Consider the following 22,153-nt stretch of genomic DNA (forward strand, 5'->3'; position numbering starts at 1 on the left):
TTTTGAGAAGATTTGTAGCTCAGGTTGAGGTTCTGGATGTGAGTTTGCTCGCTGAGCTGGAAGGTTCATTTTCGGACGTTTCGTCACCATTCTAGGTAACATCATCAGTGAGTCTCCGACAAAGCGCTGGTGTTATGTCCCGCTTTCTATTTATCTGGTTAGGTTTCCTTGGGTTGGTGATGTCATTTCCTGCGTTGGTGATGTCATTAATATATTCCTGTATCTGGATGAATGTGCGAGTATGGAATAAAGAGTTTCATCTTATGTAAATTTAGTTGTGCTCAATCGGTAGCACTACCTCTTCTAGCTGCTACAGCTTCACACTATGGAACTTTCTCCTTAAACACTTATTAGCTTCGGTTCCTCTATAAAATGCTGTCTATGCTTCTTTTAACTCCACTGATAACAGTCATTACATATTTTGAACATTAAACACTGGAAAATTTTTATACTACTCCAAAAGTATAATTTCACCCTTTATGATGGTGGGTACAGCAGTTTTGAAGCTCATTTTACATCTTTTCCAGATATGTTTTTGTTTCCATTCAAATCAATGGTAAGATAAATCAGGAGGGATATAAACGGGCTTCTGGTTCACCGTCGTCCATTTTATGTCATTATATGAATGTCAAAATTTGTGTAGTGCTTAATAAATGCAATTTGTTAGTGAGTAGCATTGGATCTACAGTTATTCTTTTTTAAAAGCCTTAAGAGTTACCATTTTGCCAAGATCATTATATACATTAAAAAATGCATCAAAATCTTTATGATATTGTCCCACCAGAATCTACTGAATTCATCTGTGAGGGCTTTGAGTCAACCATGTAGCGTGGGACTGGAGTCACTTGTAGGCCAGACCAGGTAGGGATGGCAGGTTCTGCTTTGTAAGCCATTTGGGCATTTATGATAATCTGGAACCTTTCATGATTATGTTTCCTGGTACTAGCCCACAATTGACTCATTTTGCTGAATTCAGTTTTATAGCTTTTGTGGGTGAGATTTGAATTCATGACATCAGGGTTGCCAGTCGAGTGTTATAACTGTGACATTGATAATCTAAAAATGTTAAAGTCTAAGTGGCCCTTTTGTGGTTTATTGTCATTTAAATCTGTTGATCCTTTTTTTTTCTGAAGGCAAGTCTTCATAGATTGTTATAAACCAAACTTTTTTGAACATGACAGCTAAAAATGGTGTAATTTGCATTTCTGTGATTGCAATTAGAATGTAAGATCAATTCATCATTCATATACAAGTCCGAGTGATGATCTTCTGTCTTAGATTATCTACAAGTGTAATTCTTGGCACACCCGGGATTGTTCAGAAAGTTGGCGTTCTTGCAGATAAGTGCTAAGTGAAAAGCTTTAACAATATGTCAGTTTTTTCTTTCATTGCTTGAATTGAAAGTGGTGTATGATCTCTGTATTGTATTGAAATTTGTATGATAGAATGTTAAATGTTAGGGGGGCACGGTGGCTCAGTGGTTAGCACTGCAGCCTCACAACACCAGGGACCCAGGTTCGGTTCCAGCCTGGGGTAACTGTCTGTGTGGAGTTTGCACATTCTCCCTGTGTCTGCGTGGGTTTCCTCCGGGCGCTCCGGTTTCCTCCCACAGTCCAAAGATGTGCAGGCCAGGTGGATTGCCCATGCTAAATTGCCCATTGTGTTCAGGGATGTGTGGGTTATAGGGGGATGGGTCTGGGAGGGATGCTTCAAGGGGCGGTGTGAACTTGTTGGGCTGAAGGACCTGTTTCCACACTGTAGGGTATCTAATCTAATCTAAAAATCTTTTCAGAAGCACAAATTGCATCTCGTGTCCGGCATTTCTGAATGCTTGAAATAATCATTGCCTGGTTACTGGAACAAAACTGTTTGATTAAAATTCAATCAGACAAGCCGTTACTAAGGATGAAAAATTCTTTTATGAATTATCAATCACAGGAAGATTCCAGTAACTTTAACATTCATCTGAAAGGAGACAAGAAAACTTACACCAACTCTGATCTTTGAGGGTGGGTATTCTCCCATTCAGCTGGCTACACAGGTTGCTTCACCTTTTGCTAATCATACCAGTAAACTCAGAAGTTTTAATTATGTAAAATAGTGCACAACCTGTTATCCCCAAGCACTGTTATGCACCCAAGGCCTCTGCTGTGTAGGATCATCGTAAAGAGTCTAACTGCCTTAGTTCCCCCAATAAACCATCAGCAGTGTCTTGGGTGATAACCTGTTGTACAAGTCAGCTTTTGCTTCTGCATTTCCAAGGTTTTTTTGTCAGTGATAGTTTACCAATGCAGCAGGTTTTACTGAATAATAGGTGCTTTCTATCTGATTTATATAACTGAATTCAGAAGTGTTAAAACAAAGAAAACATTTTGTTCTTATTAAAACGTGGTGAAATGATTTTTTTTAAAAAACCGTGTTTATGTAAAGTTATAATTGATGAATTGTACAAATTATTATTTAAGAATTCAGCTTTTATTTCTTTGTCTTTTCCAGCAAATTCCTAAGATTAATTTGAAGATTCTTTAGTCAATGAAGTGATGTATACAGCACAATTATAAAAATAGAATTTGTCTCTTTGCAATAAGAAAATTTAAATATAAGAATTGTGTAAGATGGGTTCAAAAAGTGTGAGTAAATGTTAGTTTATTTTGTATTGTGATAAATTTATCTAATAGGTCACCATAATTAAAGTTATTGCTGTAACATAATTGGACTTCATGAATTTTCACATGTTCAAGTACCATTCTAAAACAACAGTTAATTTTGATTGTGGTACATCTCTGCAAATGAAGGTTTGACCAGTAGAATATATATTGAACAGCACTGTTTAGTGTTGATCTAGATGACATACAGTTTGATGACTTTAAAAAAAAATCAGAATGACTCCTGCATTTAAGTTATCTGCAGCTCAGGTTTCTCTAATGAATAGCTTGTAATTTGTAAATTTCAGTTTAATTCTAACTTTGAACAGAAGATGGCACAGCATTATTCTATTTAAATTGATGCATATCTTCTGTTTGTGAGGCTAAGCAGGAAGATATGAAATACAATCTTGTATTTCTAAGAATCAGTCACTATATTTACTTCTGTCATCTTGTTTTTTTCTCTTCCTATATTACCATAATATGCAGCAAGATAACAATTCCAATATCAGGTGGTTCGATTAGGATTAAAAGACTGCAAAGTCTATTGCGATTTAGATGAGTGTGTAGATCATGACACAATTAACCCATGTCTGGTGCTTCTGATTCAGGCAGCATACATGGTTAAATGATGAGTGTTCAGCCAGTGTTTAGCATGCTTTTGAATGCCTGCCAGCCCCAATAGTTCAAGAAAAATTGTGGGAGGCCTGCGTGAATTGAAGCTGGCTTTCCTTTTTTAAAGGGAAGGTACATTCTGTCTACTTAGTGTATGACATTCCTCTGCTCACCTACTAAGGTGATCTCCCTTAATCATGACTGCTGACTAATGCTTATCCCTTCACCTCACCATCACTCATTAATACAGATTCAAAACTCTCAGGTATGTCTTGGACTTTGCACATTATGCTATATAGTCAATCATAACAGCCGCATCAACCAAACATATTGTACTAGATCCACTGGCACCCTTCTCTTTTTCTTATAGGACAGGCGCGCATAATCACAGGTAAGAGCCCCTGACCAGCAGGGAACAGCTTTTTGCACAATGGACAAAATGTTGTTCCTTAATATTGGAGTGACCGTGACTAATGTCTTTGCTAGCCCTGAGGCTATAATAATCAAAATTGTCAGTTTTCTCATCCCAAGTTCTCATTTGCACGTTCCAATCCCCTTATTCCACAGTTTCTTGTGTTTTACAAGCTGCAAGGTCTAAGCATGTACCACCAGCTTTTCGTCCTGCTTGCCTGCTGCTACAGTAATTGTTCTTTTCAGATTGTCTATCCAGGTTCTGGTTTTATAATGTACAAAAAGATGAGGTGGAAGAGCAGGGTGACAGTCAGTTAGAAGTTAACTTTCTTTCTCACTCACCCACAACTGCAAGCTCAAATACTAATACTCTGTGTGCTTTAGAGAATAGTTTAGGGAAGGGATCTGGTAAGTCATAATGCTTGCATGGATTGCAACCAGGATGTGTGTGGTGCAGATGCCAACTCACCGGATGGTGAAGATGCATGTTATGTAAAGCCCTTCAGTGATGGGCTTTGAAGCCCTTTTGAGGCATGCTACAGAGAAGTAGGTGCTACACAAGTGATGTGTCAAGCATTAGCACGACGAAGAAAATTTGTCATTACTGCCCAGAAGTGTGGAGAAGACCAGTACCAGCTAGCACAGGGCATTGTAGAGGCCTTGAAACTGCTGCTTCCCAGTGTGCGCGTGCTGGCCAGTTCTAAATACACGTATGGATCCAAGGTGCAAGTTCTGATGACTGACCTTTCACCTTCCATTGCAGTGGTAGAAAATATCTCTTAACATCGGGATCTGCACTTGTACCACAAACATCTGCTATGCAATATCAGCTTGGAAGTATGAGTAAAAGTTACAAATAAAGAGGCTTGCAGGCTGTCTGAATTCCAGCAATCTGTTGCCTGATACATGGCTAAAATTGTTGAATTACTTCATTGTGGGATTGGTAGAGGGACCCTGGAACATGAACCTCCTGACCTCGCTCAGGAAGCCAGCATTCATCACTACCATTCCAACATAGCTGTTGTCTTCAGCCAACCATAATGCTGCTGCTGCTTATGTTGAAATGGAAAAATGCAAACCCAAGCTGTCTAGAATTAGACGGAAACAACCTGCAAGGCTGTTAGCAGTCTCCCTAACTAAAAGAAAGTTACTTCCTTCAATTTTATCAGAACCAGTGATGTATCATTACTTAAAGAACTACAACGGGCAATTATTAACAGCAGACCAGCACAAGGGTGGCGATTAGCTGCCACCGAAAGATGCAGGAACAGCATCTCATATTTCGCTTGGGAACCTTGCAGCCCAAGAGCATCAGTGTGGATTTCACAAACTTCAAAATCTCCCCTCTCCTGACCGCATCCCAAAACCAGTCCAGCTAGTCCCTGCCTCCTTAACCATTCAACCCTCAAGCCCCACCCCAATCTCCTACCTACGAACCTCTTGCTCCTTCTTGACTTGCCTGTCCTCCCTGGACCGACCTATCCCCTCCCTAACTCCCCACCTACGTTCACCTTCACTGGCCCTAACCCCGCCTCTTTGACTTGTCTGTCTCCTCACGCCCTGTCTTCTCGTTTATCCATCTTCTATCTGCCTCCCTGCTCTCCCTACTTATTTCAGAATCCCGTTTCCCTCCCCTATTTCTGAAGCAGGGTCTTGACCTGAAATCAGAGATAATGGGAACTGCAGATGCTGGAGAATTCCAAGATAATAAAATGTGAGGCTGGATGAACACAGCAGGCCAAGCAGCATCTCAGGAGCACAAAAGCTGACGTTTCGGGCCTAGACCCTTCATCAGAGAGGGGGATGGGGGGAGGGAACTGGAATAAATAGGGAGAGAGGGGGAGGCGGACTGAAGATGGAGAGTAAAGAAGATAGGTGGAGAGGGTGTAGGTGGGGAGGTAGGGAGGGGATAGGTCAGTCCAGGGAAGACGGACAGGTCAAGGAGGTGGGATGAGGTTAGTAGGTAGCTGGGGGTGCGGCTTGGGGTGGGAGGAAGGGATGGGTGAGAGGAAGAACCGGTTAGGGAGGCAGAGACAGGTTGGACTGGTTTTGGGATGCAGTGGGTGGGGGGGAAGAGCTGGGCTGGTTGTGTGGTGCAGTGGGGGGAGGGGATGAACTTGGCTGGTTTAGGGATGCAGTGGGGGAAGGGGAGATTTTGAAACTGGTGAAGTCCACATTGATACCATATGGCTGCAGGGTTCCCAGGCGGAATATGAGTTGCTGTTCCTGCAACCTTCGGGTGGCATCATTGTGGCAGTGCAGGAGGCCCATGATGGACATGTCATCAAGAGAATGGGAGGGGGAGTGGAAATCGTTTGCGACTGGGAGGTGCAGTTGTTTGTTACGAACTGAGCGGAGGTGTTCTGCAAAGCGGTCCCCAAGCCTCCACTTGGTTTCCCCAATGTAGAGGAAGCCGCACCGGGTACAGTGGATGCAGTATACCACATTGGCAGATGTGCAGGTGAACCTCTGCTTAATGTGGAATGTCATCTTGGGGCCTGGGATGGGGGTGAGGGAGGAGGTGTGGGGACAAGTGTAGCATTTCCTGCGGTTGCAGGGGAAGGTGCCGGGTATGGTGGGGTTGGAGGGCAGTGTGGAGCGAACAAGGGAGTCACGGAGAGAGTGGTCTCTCCGGAAAGCAGACAGGGGAGGGGATGGAAAAATGTCTTGGGTGGTGGGGTCGGATTGTAAATGGCGGAAGTGTCGGAGGATAATGCGTTGTATCCGGAGGTTGGTAGGGTGGTGTGTGAGAACGAGGGGGATCCTCTTGGGGCGGTTGTGGCGGGGGCGGGGTGTGAGGGATGTGTCGCGGGAGATGCGGGAGACGCGGTCAAGGGCGTTCTCAATCACCGTGGGGGGAAAGTTGCGGTCCTTAAAGAAGTTGGACATCTGGGATGTGCGGGAGTGGAATGTCTTATCGTGGGAGCAGATGCGGCGGAGGCGGAGGAATTAGGAAGTGGGAGGAGTCAAAAGAGAAGTTGTTGAGTGTGAGGACGAGTTCCGCTAGGCGGATGAGAGTGTCGGTGGAGGGGGCCTGGTCGGGCCTGCGGGACAGGAAGAAGCGGAGGGCCTTGAGGCCACCTCCATGCGGAATGCAGGTGTACAGGGACTGGACGTCCATGGTGAATATGAGGTGTTGGGGGCCAGGGAATTGGAAGTCCTGGAGGAGGTGGAGGGCGTGGGTGGTGTCACGGACATAGGTGGGGAGTTCCTGGACCAAAGGGGAGAAAATGGAGTCCAGATAGGTGGAGATGAGTTCGGTGGGGCAGGAGCAGGCTGAGACGATGGGTCGACCGGGGCAGGCAGGTTTGTGGATTTTGGGAAGGAGATAGATAGGTTACGTGGAACAATCCATCTTCCGCACCTACTTCCTACAGACTAAGGGGGTGGCCATGGGCCCCAGCTATGTCTGCCTCTTTGTAGGTTACGTGGAACAGTCCATCTTCCGCACCTACACAGGCCCCAAACCCCACCTCTTCCTCCGGTACATTGATGACTGTATCGGCGCCGCCTCTTGCTCCCCAGAGGAGCTCGAACAGTTCATCCACTTCACCAACACCTTCCACCCCAACCTTCAGTTCACCTGGGCCATCTCCAGCACATCCCTCACCTTCCTGGACCTCTCGGTCTCCATCTCAGGCAACCAGCTTGTAACTGATGTCCATTTCAAGCCCACCGACTCCCACAGCTACCTAGAATACACCTCCTCCCACCCACCCTCCTGCAAAAATTCCATCCCCTATTCCCAATTCCTCCGCCTCCGCCGCATCTGCTCCCACGATAAGACATTCCACTCCCGCACATCCCAGATGTCCAACTTCTTTAAGGACCGCAACTTTCCCCCCACGGTGATTGAGAACGCCCTTGACCGCGTCTCCCGCATCTCCCGCGACACATCCCTCACACCCCGCCCCCGCCACAACCGCCCCAAGAGGATCCCCCTCGTTCTCACACACCACCCTACCAACCTCCGGATACAACGCATTATCCTCCGACACTTCCGCCATTTACAATCCGACCCCACCACCCAAGACATTTTTCCATCCCCTCCCCTGTCTGCTTTCCGGAGAGACCACTCTCTCCGTGACTCCCTTGTTCGCTCCACACTGCCCTCCAACCCCACCATACCCGGCACCTTCCCCTGCAACCGCAGGAAATGCTACACTTGTCCCCACACCTCCTCCCTCACCCCCATCCCAGGCCCCAAGATGACATTCCACATTAAGCAGAGGTTCACCTGCACATCTGCCAATGTGGTATACTGCATCCACTGTACCCGGTGCGGCTTCCTCTACATTGGGGAAACCAAGCGGAGGCTTGGGGACCGCTTTGCAGAACACCTCCGCTCAGTTCGTAACAAACAACTGCACCTCCCAGTCGCAAACCATTTCCACTCCCCCTCCCATTCTCTTGATGACATGTCCATCATGGGCCTCCTGCACTGCCACAATGATGCCACCCGAAGGTTGCAGGAACAGCAACTCATATTCCGCCTGGGAACCCTGCAGTCATATGGTATCAATGTGGACTTCACCAGTTTCAAAATCTCCCCTTCCCCCACTGCATCCCTAAACCAGCCAAGTTCATCCCCTCCCCCCACTGCACCACACAACCAGCCCAGCTCTTCCCCCCCACCCACTGCATCCCAAAACCAGTCCAACCTGTCTCTGCCTCCCTAACCGGTTCTTCCTCTCATCCATCCCTTCCTCCCACCCCAAGCCGCACCCCCAGCTACCTACTAACCTCATCCCACCTCCTTGACCTGTCCGTCTTCCCTGGACTGACCTATCCCCTCCCTCCCTCCCCACCTACACCCTCTCCACCTATCTTCTTTACTCTCCATCTTCGGTCCGCCTCCCCCTCTCTCCCTATTTATTCCAGTTCCCTCCCCCCATCCCCCTCTCTGATGAAGGGTCTAGGCCCGAAACGTCAGCTTTTGTGCTCCTGAGATGCTGCTTGGCCTGCTGTGTTCATCCAGCCTCACATTTTATTATCTTGACCTGAAATGTCAGCTTTCCTGCTCCTCTGATGCTGCTTGGCCTGCTGTGTCCATCCAGCTTCACACCGTTTTATCTCTGGTGATTAGATGATTTTTGTGGAAAATTTTGTATGGTTTCATTTATAAAACTGGCTTGTACTGTTTGTTTAAGGTAACATAGTGTGAAGTGGGACGAACACAGCAGGCCAAGCGGCATCTCAGGAGCACAAAAGCTGACGTTTCGGGCCTAGACTGATGAAGGGTCTAGGCCCGAAATGTCAGCTTTTGTGCTCCTGAGATGCTGCTTGGCCTGCTGTGTTCATCCAGCTTCACACTGTTATCTTGGATTCTCCAGCATCTGCAGTTCCCATTATCTCTGTACTGGTTGTTTGCTATTTTGTGATGGCTTTTATTTTTGCATTGCGCCGAGCAGCTAGTGCTTTGGTCAATGACAGAAGAAAGTTCTGGTATGAGATTTGGTGAATGGGGAGTTTGATTTGCTGGTACCACATTGAGATGAGGCGATCTAGTGCAGCTGCCCTATTGCTGAATTTGCGTTCTGCCGTGAATGTTTAACAAATAACATGCATTACATGACACAATTTGCCTTTTGTTATTATGAAGACGTATTATCTAAAATGTTAAGTTTAATCATTGGCTAGGTATGTGTATGTGTCTGAACTTTCTAAACAAAATCTATTTGTAAAACACAGGGAGCTCCTAAGTTTGCAATACTTTCAGAGATCAAATTACCTAGTTTGTGAGTGTAACAAAAAGTCAACAAAAAGTTTCGAAAACCAGTGTCAACAAGAACTTGCCACGGGGCTGTCACTCTTTCTATGAAACTCCTCATCAAAGTTTGAGAGTTGAAGATGCACTGCAAATGGAGAGTACTTCCAGGAGAAATCTGAATATACACTATTGTCTCTGCAAAAGAGGATCCTAACAGTCATAACTGACCAAGAAAGAAACCTCTGTATGTGGAGTTTGTATGAAAAGTAATAGCTGCAGAACAGCATTTGGACAAACAGGATTTTTTTTTTCTGAATTTAACAGTTATTTTTAAAGAACTTATAAGATAAACGCTGTCCAGAGTTTTATATCTTTTCTCGGCTTGGAAGGATTTGTGTGCATTTGTTTTTCAAGATGGGTAGTTGGACATATTTTAAAATGGATTTTAAGCCTTTTGCTTCTCGTAAGGTTTTTGCAATAAACTATTTGTTAACTTAAGGAACATGACAGACTTATTTCTGATACTAAGCTATATACAAACTAGTGTATAATTGGCAAAATTAACTTCCTTTTTAAATTCAAACTTTATTGTGGTCAGAGGAGCACTGTGTTTTGGAGCTGTCCATATTTGAAAGACCCGCTATGACTGACGAGGGGATAAACTGAATTAAAAGCCTGCTTCAATGCTTAAGTGAAAGGATAGTGCTTTTGAAAAGCAGAAATTCCAAGGCGAAAGGGGGCCCTGCGCAAACAGCAATCGGGGACAGTTCAATAAGAGGATGTTCAAGGACAAGCAGTTTGAAATTTTGTAACAAACACAGAGGAAGTAGTGGGACTATGGCTCGTAAAAATTCTGTATCGTTAAACCAATTCATTGAACCATGACAAGTAATTGATTCCAGCCTCATTAATGAAAGGATGTTGTTCCATTAGGTGAAAAGAATCAGTCAGAATAAGGTCAGTAAATCTCAGTCCATAAAACAGTCAGCCTAACTCATCACGCAGCTGTGAAAACAGCAGCTAAAGTTATTTTGCAGTAGTTTTTTTTCCCTTAACATCATTCATAATGTTAAGAAATAGATTCTATTTAAAGCTTCTTCAGATAATCACGAGTGCTAACAGTAGGGGTAATAATGAAACTTTACGTATAACTAAATTAATGTTAGAGATCAATGTTACAAATCTTTATAGCAGTTAGTTACAACCACCTGTCTTGTTTATATAGTATATAATTAGGACAATGGGAAAATATAAAATGAGTAACAGAAATTGATAGAGATAGCATAAGAATACAGTGGACAATAGAATTCAAGTGGTCCTTAGAGATAAGCAAATCTGAGACATTTTCAAAGGAGTACAGCCAGTAACTTTGGAATTTGAATAGGATGAATAGAAAGATCGAAAGTCCTGCAGATTACAATGCCTGTTAAACATCATGAGACCATTAGAACCTAGGGCTGACCGCAGGAGTGGCCGTCATTAATTAAGTGTTTCACAGGATTGTGTGTATAGAATAAGAGGAAGGGCACAGTGACCACATTGTCCTGATTAATGTAACGCAAAATGTAGAAAAATATTGTGTTTTACTGTAAAAAGCCAGAGTGTCTTTGATCTCTTTCCAAGAAATTTAAGAGAACAACTCCATTCTCATGTTGAGGCCAGATTCAGGGGAGATCTTTGCCCTCCTCCCTGTTGGAACCAGTGATTGCTTGAATAAGAATAAAGACTGCTGCATGCTTCAGTCCTGTCTGCCTCTTGTCCACAGTCAACTTGGGGGGAATGGGGGTGGGTTTCGTTTCTATAGGCTGGGAAAGGAATCGGTCCCTACCTCCAAACGGTTGTAACAGTGTGCCTCTGTGTCAGTAATAATGCTGTTGCTAAAATAGTGTTCATATAACTGTGTGCAGATGACATCTCGGACTTGCAGCGCTCATTCAGGTACTGTGCAATAAGATTTTTCCATTGAAATCACAGAATTTGTTTGACTGTAGCTAAGTGTTAACATAGTTAAATATTTATTTAAATTTATAAACCTGTTGCTGTGTTGACTTTAGATCAAAATTTGGGTGATACTTGGTAGTTACTCTCTTGAACCCATTTCTGGTAAATTGTCAAGTTGCCATCTCCAAAACAAAGCTTCTTGACTCCTGAGCTCCTGCAAGTTTTGAACCTATCTTAGCAGTTTTTGTTTGTTTGATGAGGTCGCTTGTTGATTTTAGAGTTTGTGGCCATGGTTGGGCAGTCGATGATCTGAAAGTAATTTTCTGATAGGTTATCACCCTATGAAATAGAAGTAATTTAAATTTCATGCATTAGTTAGTTAGATAAAGTATAGGACTGTGATAATTAGAAATGGTTCACTGACTCCAGAAGACAAGTGGGTTATTGTCTGGGATAGCTTTGGTCTAGTTAAAGTGGCAGGACAGCATCCTGCTATCTAGCTGAGATGCTGAGGAGCTCTACTGTATGTCTGCATTCTCTTCTCGAGACCCATTTCCACCTGCTTGGTAAAGACTGCTGTCTGAGGATTTGTTCTCTGCTTGAGTCTATTATGTTGGTTAGCTCAGTTGGCTGGATGGCTGCTTTTTGATGTACAGTGATGCCAATACATAGGTTCAAATCCCTCACCAGCTGAGGTTATCAGGAAGGACCCCACCTTAACCTTTCCTCCTCCATCTGCAGTATAGAGACCTTCAGGTTAAACCACCACCCATATCACTGTGTAGTGAGAAAGCAACCCTATGTTGGTAAGACTGTGGCAACTTGATGTTTACTCTAATGTTGGTTCCAGCGTGGATTTGATCCAGCCCTGTTGTGGTTGTTCTTGTATGGAAATAGCCTAGTTCCTGCAGGCTTCCTGCGCTGCTTGCTGTCTTGAGTACTTGCTCAGTCTGGCATTTACTGTTATATCGTATTTGTCTGTAAGTGCTGATCAGCTTGATTGTTCCTTTTAAGAGGCAAAATAAGGGATACAAGTTCCAAGTTTTTGTTTAATTGTCGTTGTCATTCTTGTGCAACAGGTGCTTATCGAGTACATACTGTGAGCCTTACATTGTTGGAAATTCTCGTGTTAGTGGCCCATGCTGAAGATAAATAGTAGGAAGCAGAATATGTTGCTAGTATGCAACCAGTTTCCTTTTAAAAAGGAAGAGTTGCGGATGCTGTGATATTATGATTTGATATTTGTGATTGGCTATCCAAACTTCTAATTTGCTGACAGCCATACTTTCCCAGCTATTTAGGATGAATCTTGTCTGCTTTCATGTTTAATGCCCACAGGAAAACTGGTTTAGAAATAGAATGGTTAAAATCAACTGTTTTTTTCTAAAAAAAAACAATGGAGTATGTATATCTGCAGGATGAAAACTCTCGTTGTTAGAAGGTTCTTTTTAAAATGTCATGTGGGTTAATAAAAATACAAATGATATTCAACTTTTTGAAAGCTGAACAGGTGTCTTCTCTAGGCTTCCAATTCATTTACAATATTAAGGTTAATTTCAGGTTTGCTTTTCTTTTATGTGCAAAGTCTACATAGCTGTTATATTTGGAATTATTTTAATATTATTGAAAAGAATTAGTTCATAGGTAATGTTTCTTTTGTTTTGCAGTCTACTAGAATTGGAATGTCTGTAAATGCCATTAGGAAGCAGAGTAAAGAAGATGATGTCATATCTTTGGCAAAATCCCTTATTAAATCCTGGAAGAAACTTTTAGGTAAGGAATTATTTGGTGTTCAGTATCCAGACACCACTCTCTCATGAACTGGATATTCGATTAAAGCTTTTACTGAACAGTTTAACATGAACGAAGATAATGGATCATTTATTTCTCATCTTCCCAGTCCACTGGCCTGTAGAAATTTCAAGTGAAAAACTTGAGACAAGAATCGTAAAAATCTAAGTGTCATAAGTGTGTTGCATATTTTGTGCTTAACTACAAGTTGTTGTATTTATACTTTGGAAATGTGCAAAATCTAAGATATTGTTGTTTTCAAAATGCCTACATTATTTTAGTATTCCTTTTGCTGAAGTTGTGTCCTTCTCCAAGCATCTTTATGGTATGATTATACACTGTACTATCAATGTACTGCGTCTTTAAACTACTAATGTATTCGGTTTAGTAGTTCAGATAGTTACCTAGAAAGCAAAAATATAAAATGTGCAGTTGTCATGAGTAAACTCTTTGGTATCCTGAAAAGGTTTAAAATGCTGTGTAGAAGGCAGGAAAATTAACTCTACACTTCTATGCTTGTATGAAATGTTATGACTTTGCGTACTTCCTTGCATATATTGTATAAGGAGGGGTCACTGGACCCCAAACTTTAACTCTGTTTTTTCCTTCACAGATGCCAGACCCGCTGAGCTTTTCCAGCAATTTTGTTTTTTGCATTTAAAAAGTGTTGTTTAGTATAATTATGTACATATTACTTTCTTGATTTTTCTTGAGGCACTTTTATTTGCTAGCTCATTATTGGTGATGAGCTGCATCTGCCAGAAAGGCAAGTCTGGTAAAATTTTAAAATTTTACCAGAATGTCAAAGGGAGGAGTGTTAAATTGTCCAAAAATCTTGCATATTCTGAGGGAAAATGGGCTAAAGCATGTGAGTGTTGCCCATACAGCATTGGATACATATGTTCAAACATTTTTATTCTTGGGTTTTGTGATTAAAAATAAGTCTCAAATCCACCTCAGTCAGAGTGGTGATTGAACTCATTGGTGTTGTTGGCACCAATCTGATCTTCACTGACCATCCAGCCAACTAGCCTGCTGAAGAATTCATAGGTTGCTGTCGCAACGTCAATTTTGCATGCAAATTGCAGTGAAGGGCTATGGGCAGACACTCGAATTTTCTTTCCGTAGGATGGCTAAAATAGTTCTTTTGGAGAATTGGGTAGTATCCTTGCATCTGAATCAGAAGCTCAAGGTTCAAATTCAACTCCAGGACCTGATGGTTAATTGTGAATGCTGCTGGTACGAATGGATTAGATGACTGCATTTTCTCATTCACATGTTCTGTTGCCAGTAAATATTACAGCCAAGGAGATTGAATGGCATCCAGTAACTCTTTCCAACGCATGCCAATGGCAGGTGGCAAGTGCCATGAATATCCTCATTATTGAAAAACGTAGAAAAGTAACTTATAATGTATAAAATGGTTAGTATATTGTGAATGTGAAAGCGCAATCATCACATCTATTCGCACCAGCAGCATTCACAGGCTTTACTGAACCATTTAGGTCCTGGAGTAGAATTTGAACCCTGAGCTTCTCGTTCAGATGAGACATACTACCCACTTCTCCACAGGGCTGTTTTCCTTGAGTACGTCCCTTCACAAAACAGTCGCTTGTTGTGTTTTTCCTCTTCCTTTTTAAATTTCCTACTAAATTACTGTGCTGGTCTTCATAATGGATTGTCTATGCAGACTTGTTATACATAAATCTGGCAATATTACATGGAAGCCATTCAGCTCGGAGTTTGTTGTATCATTCAATATGATCAGACCTGTCATTTCAACTCAGTACCCTGTTACTGCTTTCTCTCCATATCCTTTGACCCACTTTATCCCTAAGAATTATATCTAACTCTTCTTTTTTTGCAAACAGTCAATGTTTTGACCACAACTTACTATGGCAGAGAATTCCATGGCTCGCTACCCTCTAGGTGAAGAAATTTCTCCTCATCTTGGTCCTAAATGACTTACTGTGTTTCTTTAGACTGCGACCTAAGTCATTGGGAACATCTTTGTGTTTATCCTAACTAGACCTATTAAAATAATGTTTGAGGTCCCATTCATTTTTCTACGTTCAGTGAATTTTATCCTAACCTGAGCCAGCCTCTCTTCGTATGTAAGTGCCGCCACCCCAAGAATCAACTGGTAAGTCTTTGTTGCATTCCCTCCATACCCAGAAAGTCCTTCCTCAGGTAAGACAAAGCTGCACACAATAGTCCAAGTGTGGTTCTCATCAAGGCCCTGTACAATTATAGCAACAACCCCTGCTCCTGCACTTGAATCTTCTCAGTATAAGGCTAACACATCATTTTCCTGCTGCACCTGCATGCTTACTTTCAACATTACAAGGATGCCCAAGTCTTACTGCACATTTCCTCCTTCCCAAATCTATTGCAGTTTGAGATAGCTTGTCTTCCTGCAATTGCTACTAGATGGGATAACCTCATATTTATCTGTTATACTTCATCTGCCATGCATTGGCCCATTCACTCTACTTGTCCTAATCACACTCCAGCATCAGTGCTCACCCATACCCAGCTTTGTATTATCTGCAAACTTGGAATTTAGTTCCCTCATCTAAATGATTAATAGATTATGTTAATAGCTGGGGTTCAAGTACTGATTCCTGCAGTACTCAGAAAAAGATCCTTTTACTACACAATTTTAGGATTGTAACAACACAGAAGGAAGCCGTTCATTCATCATGCCTGCATCGGCTCTTCAATCGAGCATCCTCACCTAGTGCCAGCCTTCTGGTTTTTCTATATCCTTACTCATTATTTCTATCCAAACACTAATCCAATGCCTATTTGTCTCAATTGAATCTGCTTCCACCACATTTCCAGCAGTACATTCCAAATCTGTTCACTGTGTGAAGAAGTTCCTTCTCATTTCACCCTTGCTCCTTTTTGCACATCACTTCAAATGTAGTTCTTATTCATTCTGTGAATGGGGCAAGCTTCTCACTGTCCATTCTGTCCAGCCCATTCATGATTTTGGGACCTCTTCACATCTTCATTCATGTGTAGAACCATTCTTATAAATCACTTTTGTATTTTCTCCAGTGCATTCACACCTATTTTATAGTGCGGTGTCCACAGTTGCCCACCATACTCTGTCTGAGTTCTAGCAAGTGACTTATACAAGCTGAACACCAACTCCTTGCTTCTGCTCCCAGTGACATAATTAATAAAGCCAAAGTTGCCAACACTATGCTTTATTAGTAGCTCTCCACCTGCCCACCTTCAATGATTTATGCACGTATTCACCAATCTCCCTATTCATTTAGAATTTTATTCATCACTTAAGTTTATCTTTGGATGTTCATTTTAGTAAAGTACATCATTTCATACTTCTCTACATTTTATCTGATATCCCACCTATCTGCTCACTGCACCAACTTGGGAGGCTTTTGGATTTCGGCACTAAACTCCATACATTTTATAATTCTTTAAAATTATTCCTACTCTTTTGTTTCTTGTCTGCCAGCTACTTCTATAATCCCATGTCACTACGTTACCCCAATCCATTGCATTAACCACCAGCAGATATCCCTTGGTTTCAGTAGTTGCCTGTGGCAGAATGAGGGTACACAGTTCTAACCATTGGGCTATATCTTGTTGTCTGTCTTCTCATCTGAACAAACCAAGATGGGGCCTTGAGCTGAAATGCTAGAATAGCTAACTTGGGGAAAAAAGTTAAAGATGTGTTGGGAGCAATAGCACAGAAGATTTTCATGCATATGATTACCCCTTAAATTGTCTTTTGACTAATAAATTGCATGGCATTTCTAGTGATAGTCAATTGAATTAGTTCAAATGCTGGCAGTAAACACGTTACGAAGAATTCTGAAATCTATATAAGGGCGTAATTGTTTTTTTACAATGTCCTTATTGCTGGAGGTTTGATGAAAGCTTTTTGAAGACATCAAGAGATTTTGTGCGACACTTTGTCAAGAGTTCACCAATCCATTCAGCCTTTAATCAAAATGTTCTTTAAAAAAATGGTGGATGGGAGAAGATTGTGGCTATGAGAGCAGCTCTTGGTTTTTGAGGTTTTTATAATTGTTTTTACAAGTTTTGCATTGTTTTTGGAACTTTTAGAAAATGGTCAAAAACAAGGAGACCTTAAAAGGGAGGAAGGAGAGGAGGGTTGAGGAATTGCATAAGGCTTGGAGTTTAGCTTTTTATGGAGCAGCTAACAAGTATAGTTTCACAGGTGACAGATTGAGAAGTTACACAAAGGCTCTGGATATCAGATTTCACTGAAATAGCAAACAAGCAGTGAAGTTTCATGGCTGAAGTGGGAGGTCTTACATCCAGCTTCAGGTGCAGTTGTAGAAATATTAGTGATTTAGAAAAAAAATCACTGCCCAAAACTACAAGTGAAGAGGGTGACCTTTTGGTTTTTGAGCTTAATCAGCTAAGTGATTGCTTTTAAAACGTCTAAATCTTAATCCTTTTTAAAATTAATCTATTATGAGCAAGGTGAGAGCATTATTTCTTGTGTTTATGCTGTGTTTATACTCTTGATTTGACTTTTAATATTAAGGATTGGTATTAAGTTATCCCAGGGCAATGTTTTTGATTAGAAAGACTGTTAATGTTGCATTTTTGAGCTAAGTGTGTTGTGTTTGTTTTTAGGCAATTTCTCGGTCTGCAGATTGTTAAAGGGGCAGAAATGGCTTTTTGTTAGGGCGATCCAACAGGAAGAGTAAATGTTGGAGATCAGGGAGAATTTGAATTGTTGTTGGAGATGTCAGCAGGAAGTGTGTTAGGTTGCAAATTCTATCAGACAGCATGGATTGCCTCTAACAGCAGCTCCGATCAATGAGGAGCTTACAAGAACAAGAGGATGTGAAGGATGGCACTTTCAGGAAGGTAAGAAAGCAGCAAATACGATCAGGTAGAGATTGACTGCTACGAATTGCAGGTGAGGTTGCCCGATAGTGCAGGAATTTGGCCCCATCTCAAACAGGTATGCCTATTTTGGATACAGTAGGGGTGATGGTCTCTCAGGTGAGTATAGCACTGACAGCCAGGTTTCTGGTACTGTGACTGATTCAACTGGACTGCGGTATATGTCAGGTTCTGAGCAATTGATCGTAAGAAGGAACTTGCTAGTCTGGGGCACTGATGGATGTCTCTGTTGCCATCTGTGTTACCTGCCTGTGCCAGGGTCAAGAATGTCTCGGAGAGGGTGCAGAATATGTAGGGGTAGCACACTGGTTCAGTGGTTAGCACTGCTGCCTCACAGTGCCCAGCGACCCAGATTCAATTCCAGCCTTGGACAACTGTCGACGTGGAGTTTGCATAATTTCACCATGTCTGCATTGGTTTCCTCTGGGTGTTCTGGTTTCCTCCCCCAGTCCAAAGATGTGCAGGTTAGGTGGATTGGCCATGGGAAATGTCGAGTTCCATGGATGGAGTGGATTGGTGTGGACTTGATGGGCCAAATGGCCTGCTTCTGCACTGTAGTGATTCTGTGAATTCTGTGGATATTCTGAAAGAGGAGAGTGACCAGCTGGAGGTCGTTGTGCACTTTGACAGCAATGCCAGGGGTAGGGAAAGGGATGAAGTTCTACAAACAGAATACAGGATATTAGGCAGGAAGTTAAAAAGTAGGCCCTCGAGGGTAGTAATATCTGGACTACTACCGGTGCCACATGCTAAGGGGAGTAGGTATGGGAGGATAGAGCGGATGCGTATGTAGCTGAGGAGCTGGTGCAGGGGACAAGAATTCACATTTTTAGACCATTGGGATTTCTTCATGGGTAGGAATGACATGAGAGAGATGGACTTCACCTGAATTAGAAGGGGACCAATATTGTTGTGGGGAGATTTGCTAGTCCAACTCTGGAGGCTTGAAGCTAGTGAAGGAGAACAGGGGAGAAGAAGGGAAAGGGGAACCAAAGTGATAGTGAGAAAAGGCTGAGATTGGTACAGTAGTTAAGGGGAACAGGTCAAATCATCAAGGCATATAAGAGCTTGGAGTGAATGACATAAGGCTGGTAATTGTATTTACTTCAATGCAAGAAGCCTAACAGGTGACAAAGGTGAACTTAGAGCATTGTTGGGAACGTGGGACTGGGATATCATAGCAGTTACAAAAGCATGGCTCAGAGATGTTCAGGACTTAATGCTCTAAGGTATAGATGCTATAGGAAGGTTTGAATGGGAGGCATGAGAGGAGGTGGAGTGGCATCTTTGGCTAGGGATAACATTATGGTAGTACTTAAAAGATATTCCTGAGAGATTGTCCTGTGATGTTTTATAGGTGGAACTGAGAAATAAGAACGGTATGAAACCTTGTTGGGATTGTATTATAGGCCCTCCCAGCAGCCAGTGGGAAATTGAGAAGAAAACATATAAGATCCCAAATATCAGTAAGAACAATAGAAGATATCGGTAGGGAACTTCAACCTCCCAAATGTGCATTGGGACTGCCATTGTGTTCAAGTGTGTCTAAGAAAACGGTGTGATTCAGTATGTGAATGTACGCACTGGAGAAGGAAATAAAGCAGGGCAAGCTACAAAGGTCTCATTGGTGACCATTTTCGGGAAAATGGTCCTAATTCTACTAGTTTTAAAATAGTTATGGAAAAGGATAGAACTGATCAAGATGTTAAAAGTTACAAATTGGAGTAAAGCCAATTTTGATGGTATTAGACAGGAACTTTTGAAAGTTGATTTGGAGGAGGCTGGTTGAGAAGTAGGAGGCCCTTACAAATGAGATAACTAGATTTCAGAGACACTATATTCCTGTTAGTGTGAAAGGCAAGGCAGCTAAGTATAGGGAATGCTGGATGACTAGAGAAATTGAAGCTCTGGTCAAGAAAAAGAAAGAGGCATATATCAGGTTTAGACAACTGGGACTAAGTGAATCTCTAGAGAGTATAAGGGCAGTAGGAGTATACTTAAGAGGGAAATAAAAGGGGTAAAAATGGGACATGAAATAGTATTAGCAGACAGAGTTAAGGAGAATCCAAAGGGATTCTGTAAGTACATAAAGGCTAAACAAGTAACTTGGGAGAGAATAGGGCCCCTTACAGTATGTGATCTACAGGAGATAGGTGAGATATTAAAATAATATTTTGCATCAGTATTTACTGTGGAGAAGACATGGAAACTAGGGTACTTATGGACAGAAGGTGATGGTAAAGGGTTACTGTTTAGACTGGAAGCCTATGACCAGCAGTGTGCCAAAGGGTCGGTGCTGGGTTCACTGCTTTTTATCATTTGTATAAATTGGCTTGGATAGGAGTATAGGAGGTATGGTTAGTAAATTTACAGATGACACCAAAATAGGTGGTGTAGTGGACAATGAAAAAGATTATCTCAGAGTACAATCAGACCTTGATCAAATGGGCCAATAGGCTGAGGAGTGGAAGAGTGGGTGTAATTTAGATAAATGTGAGCTGTTGCATTTTGGTAGGACAAACCAGGGCAGGACTTACGCACTTAATGATAGGGCCCTGGGAGTGTTGCTGAACATAGTTCCTTGAAAGTAGAGTTACAAGTAGACAAGGTTGTGAAAGAGGTGTTTGGCAGCATAACCTTCATTGGCCAGAGCATTGAATATAGGAGTTGGGATGTCATATTGCGGCTGTGTAGGACATTAGTGAGGCCCCTTTTAGAATACCGCATACAATTCTGGTCACTCTTGTATAGAAAAGATGTTGTTAAACTTAAGAAGGTGTAGAAAAGATTTACAAGGATTTTGCCAGGACTGGAGTGTTTGAATTGTAGGCAGAGGTGAATAAGTTGGGGCTTTTTTTTCCCCTGGACCATCTGAGGATGAGGGTGATCTTATAGAAGTTTATAAAAGTCCTGAGGCACAGATATAGGGTGAACAGCCAAGGTCTTTGTCGTAGGATGGGGTATGGGTGGGTGGAATTCCAAAACTAACGTGTAGAATTCAGGTTAGAGGGGAATAGTTTAAAAAGCACCTGGGGGGTAGCATTTTCACACAGAGGGCCGTGTGTGTGTGGAACGAGCTCCCAGAGGAGGTGGTCGAGGCAGGTGAAAATACAACACTTAAAAGGCATTTGGATGGATATATGAATAGGAATGGTTTAGAGGGATAATGCTGGCAAATGGGACTAGGCCAGATTGGATGTCTAGTCAGCATGGACTGGATGTACCAAAGGATCTGTCTCTGTGCTATATGACTGTATGTTCTTTGAGGATTTGATAGCAGACTTTCAATTGAAGACTGCAATCAAACAAGTTGGAGTATGTAAATTTCCACCTTTGTTTTAACTGTTTCCTGTATGGTTTATACCAGGTGAGGGCTTAGAATCAGCCCCTACTGTATTTTTGATGGGTTCTTGTCCTTCTGGTCGTTGACGTGTCTAAGCCCAAACTGTATACAGTTCAACAGCTTTGTATTTACAGGTTGCAGAGTTTGAGCCTTGGGGAATCCAGGAAGTAAGAATGGCAACTTGCTGGAGCATAATGTTCTGTTAAGGATTAATTCAACTGAATTATGAATTGAACCACATGTATGGATAACATAGATCGGGGGGTTGACACCTACATGTTAAGAATTGTGTTTCTGAGATGGCAATTGGGGTTTAGTAGCATTTGCGCTTAATTTTACATTTTACCATGCTAGTTAGTTGAGTTGAACATTTAACGCTGACACAATGCCGTTGGTAGAATAAAACCTTGATGACCCTCTCATTAATAAAAATACATTTCAAACTAGTTTGAGAGATAATAGGAACTAAAGATGCTGGAGAATTTGAGATAATAAGGTGTAGAGCTGGATGAACACAGCAGGCCAAGCAGAATCAGACGAGCAGGAAGGCTGATGTTTCAGGCCGAGACCCTTCTTCAGAAATTGGGGAGGGGAAGGGGTTTCTGAAATAAATAGTTGGGGAGGGGAATGCAGATGGGTAGAGAAGAAGATAGATAAAGAGGAGACAGACAGGTCAAAGAGGCAGGGGTGGAGCCAGTGAAGGTGAGTGTAGGTGGGGAGTTAGGGAGGAGGTAGGTCAGTCCAGAAGGAACTGACCGGGCAAGGGGGCGGGAAGAGGTT

The 22,153-nt window shown here is 42.3% G+C and overlaps 1 protein-coding gene across 5 annotated transcripts in view; it reads left to right on the top strand.

Annotated features, from left to right (window-relative positions):
• Positions 1 to 22,153, top strand: part of tcea1 (transcription elongation factor A (SII), 1) — a 69,383-nt gene that overhangs the window by 19,516 nt on the left and 27,714 nt on the right. For 3 of the 5 annotated variants that reach the window (XM_048529802.2, XM_048529804.2, XM_059646052.1), the window contains one exon: positions 12,990 to 13,095. In XM_048529802.2, the coding sequence (XP_048385759.2) occupies positions 12,990 to 13,095 (106 nt within the window). Of the gene's footprint in view, positions 1 to 784; positions 862 to 1,753; positions 2,010 to 12,989; positions 13,096 to 22,153 lie in introns of those variants that run through there. The other 2 variants (XM_048529805.2, XM_048529806.2) reach the window with 2 other exon arrangements.

Source organism: Stegostoma tigrinum, chromosome 5 (assembly GCF_030684315.1).
Source record: "Stegostoma tigrinum isolate sSteTig4 chromosome 5, sSteTig4.hap1, whole genome shotgun sequence".
Lineage (NCBI taxonomy): Eukaryota > Metazoa > Chordata > Chondrichthyes > Orectolobiformes > Stegostomatidae > Stegostoma > Stegostoma tigrinum.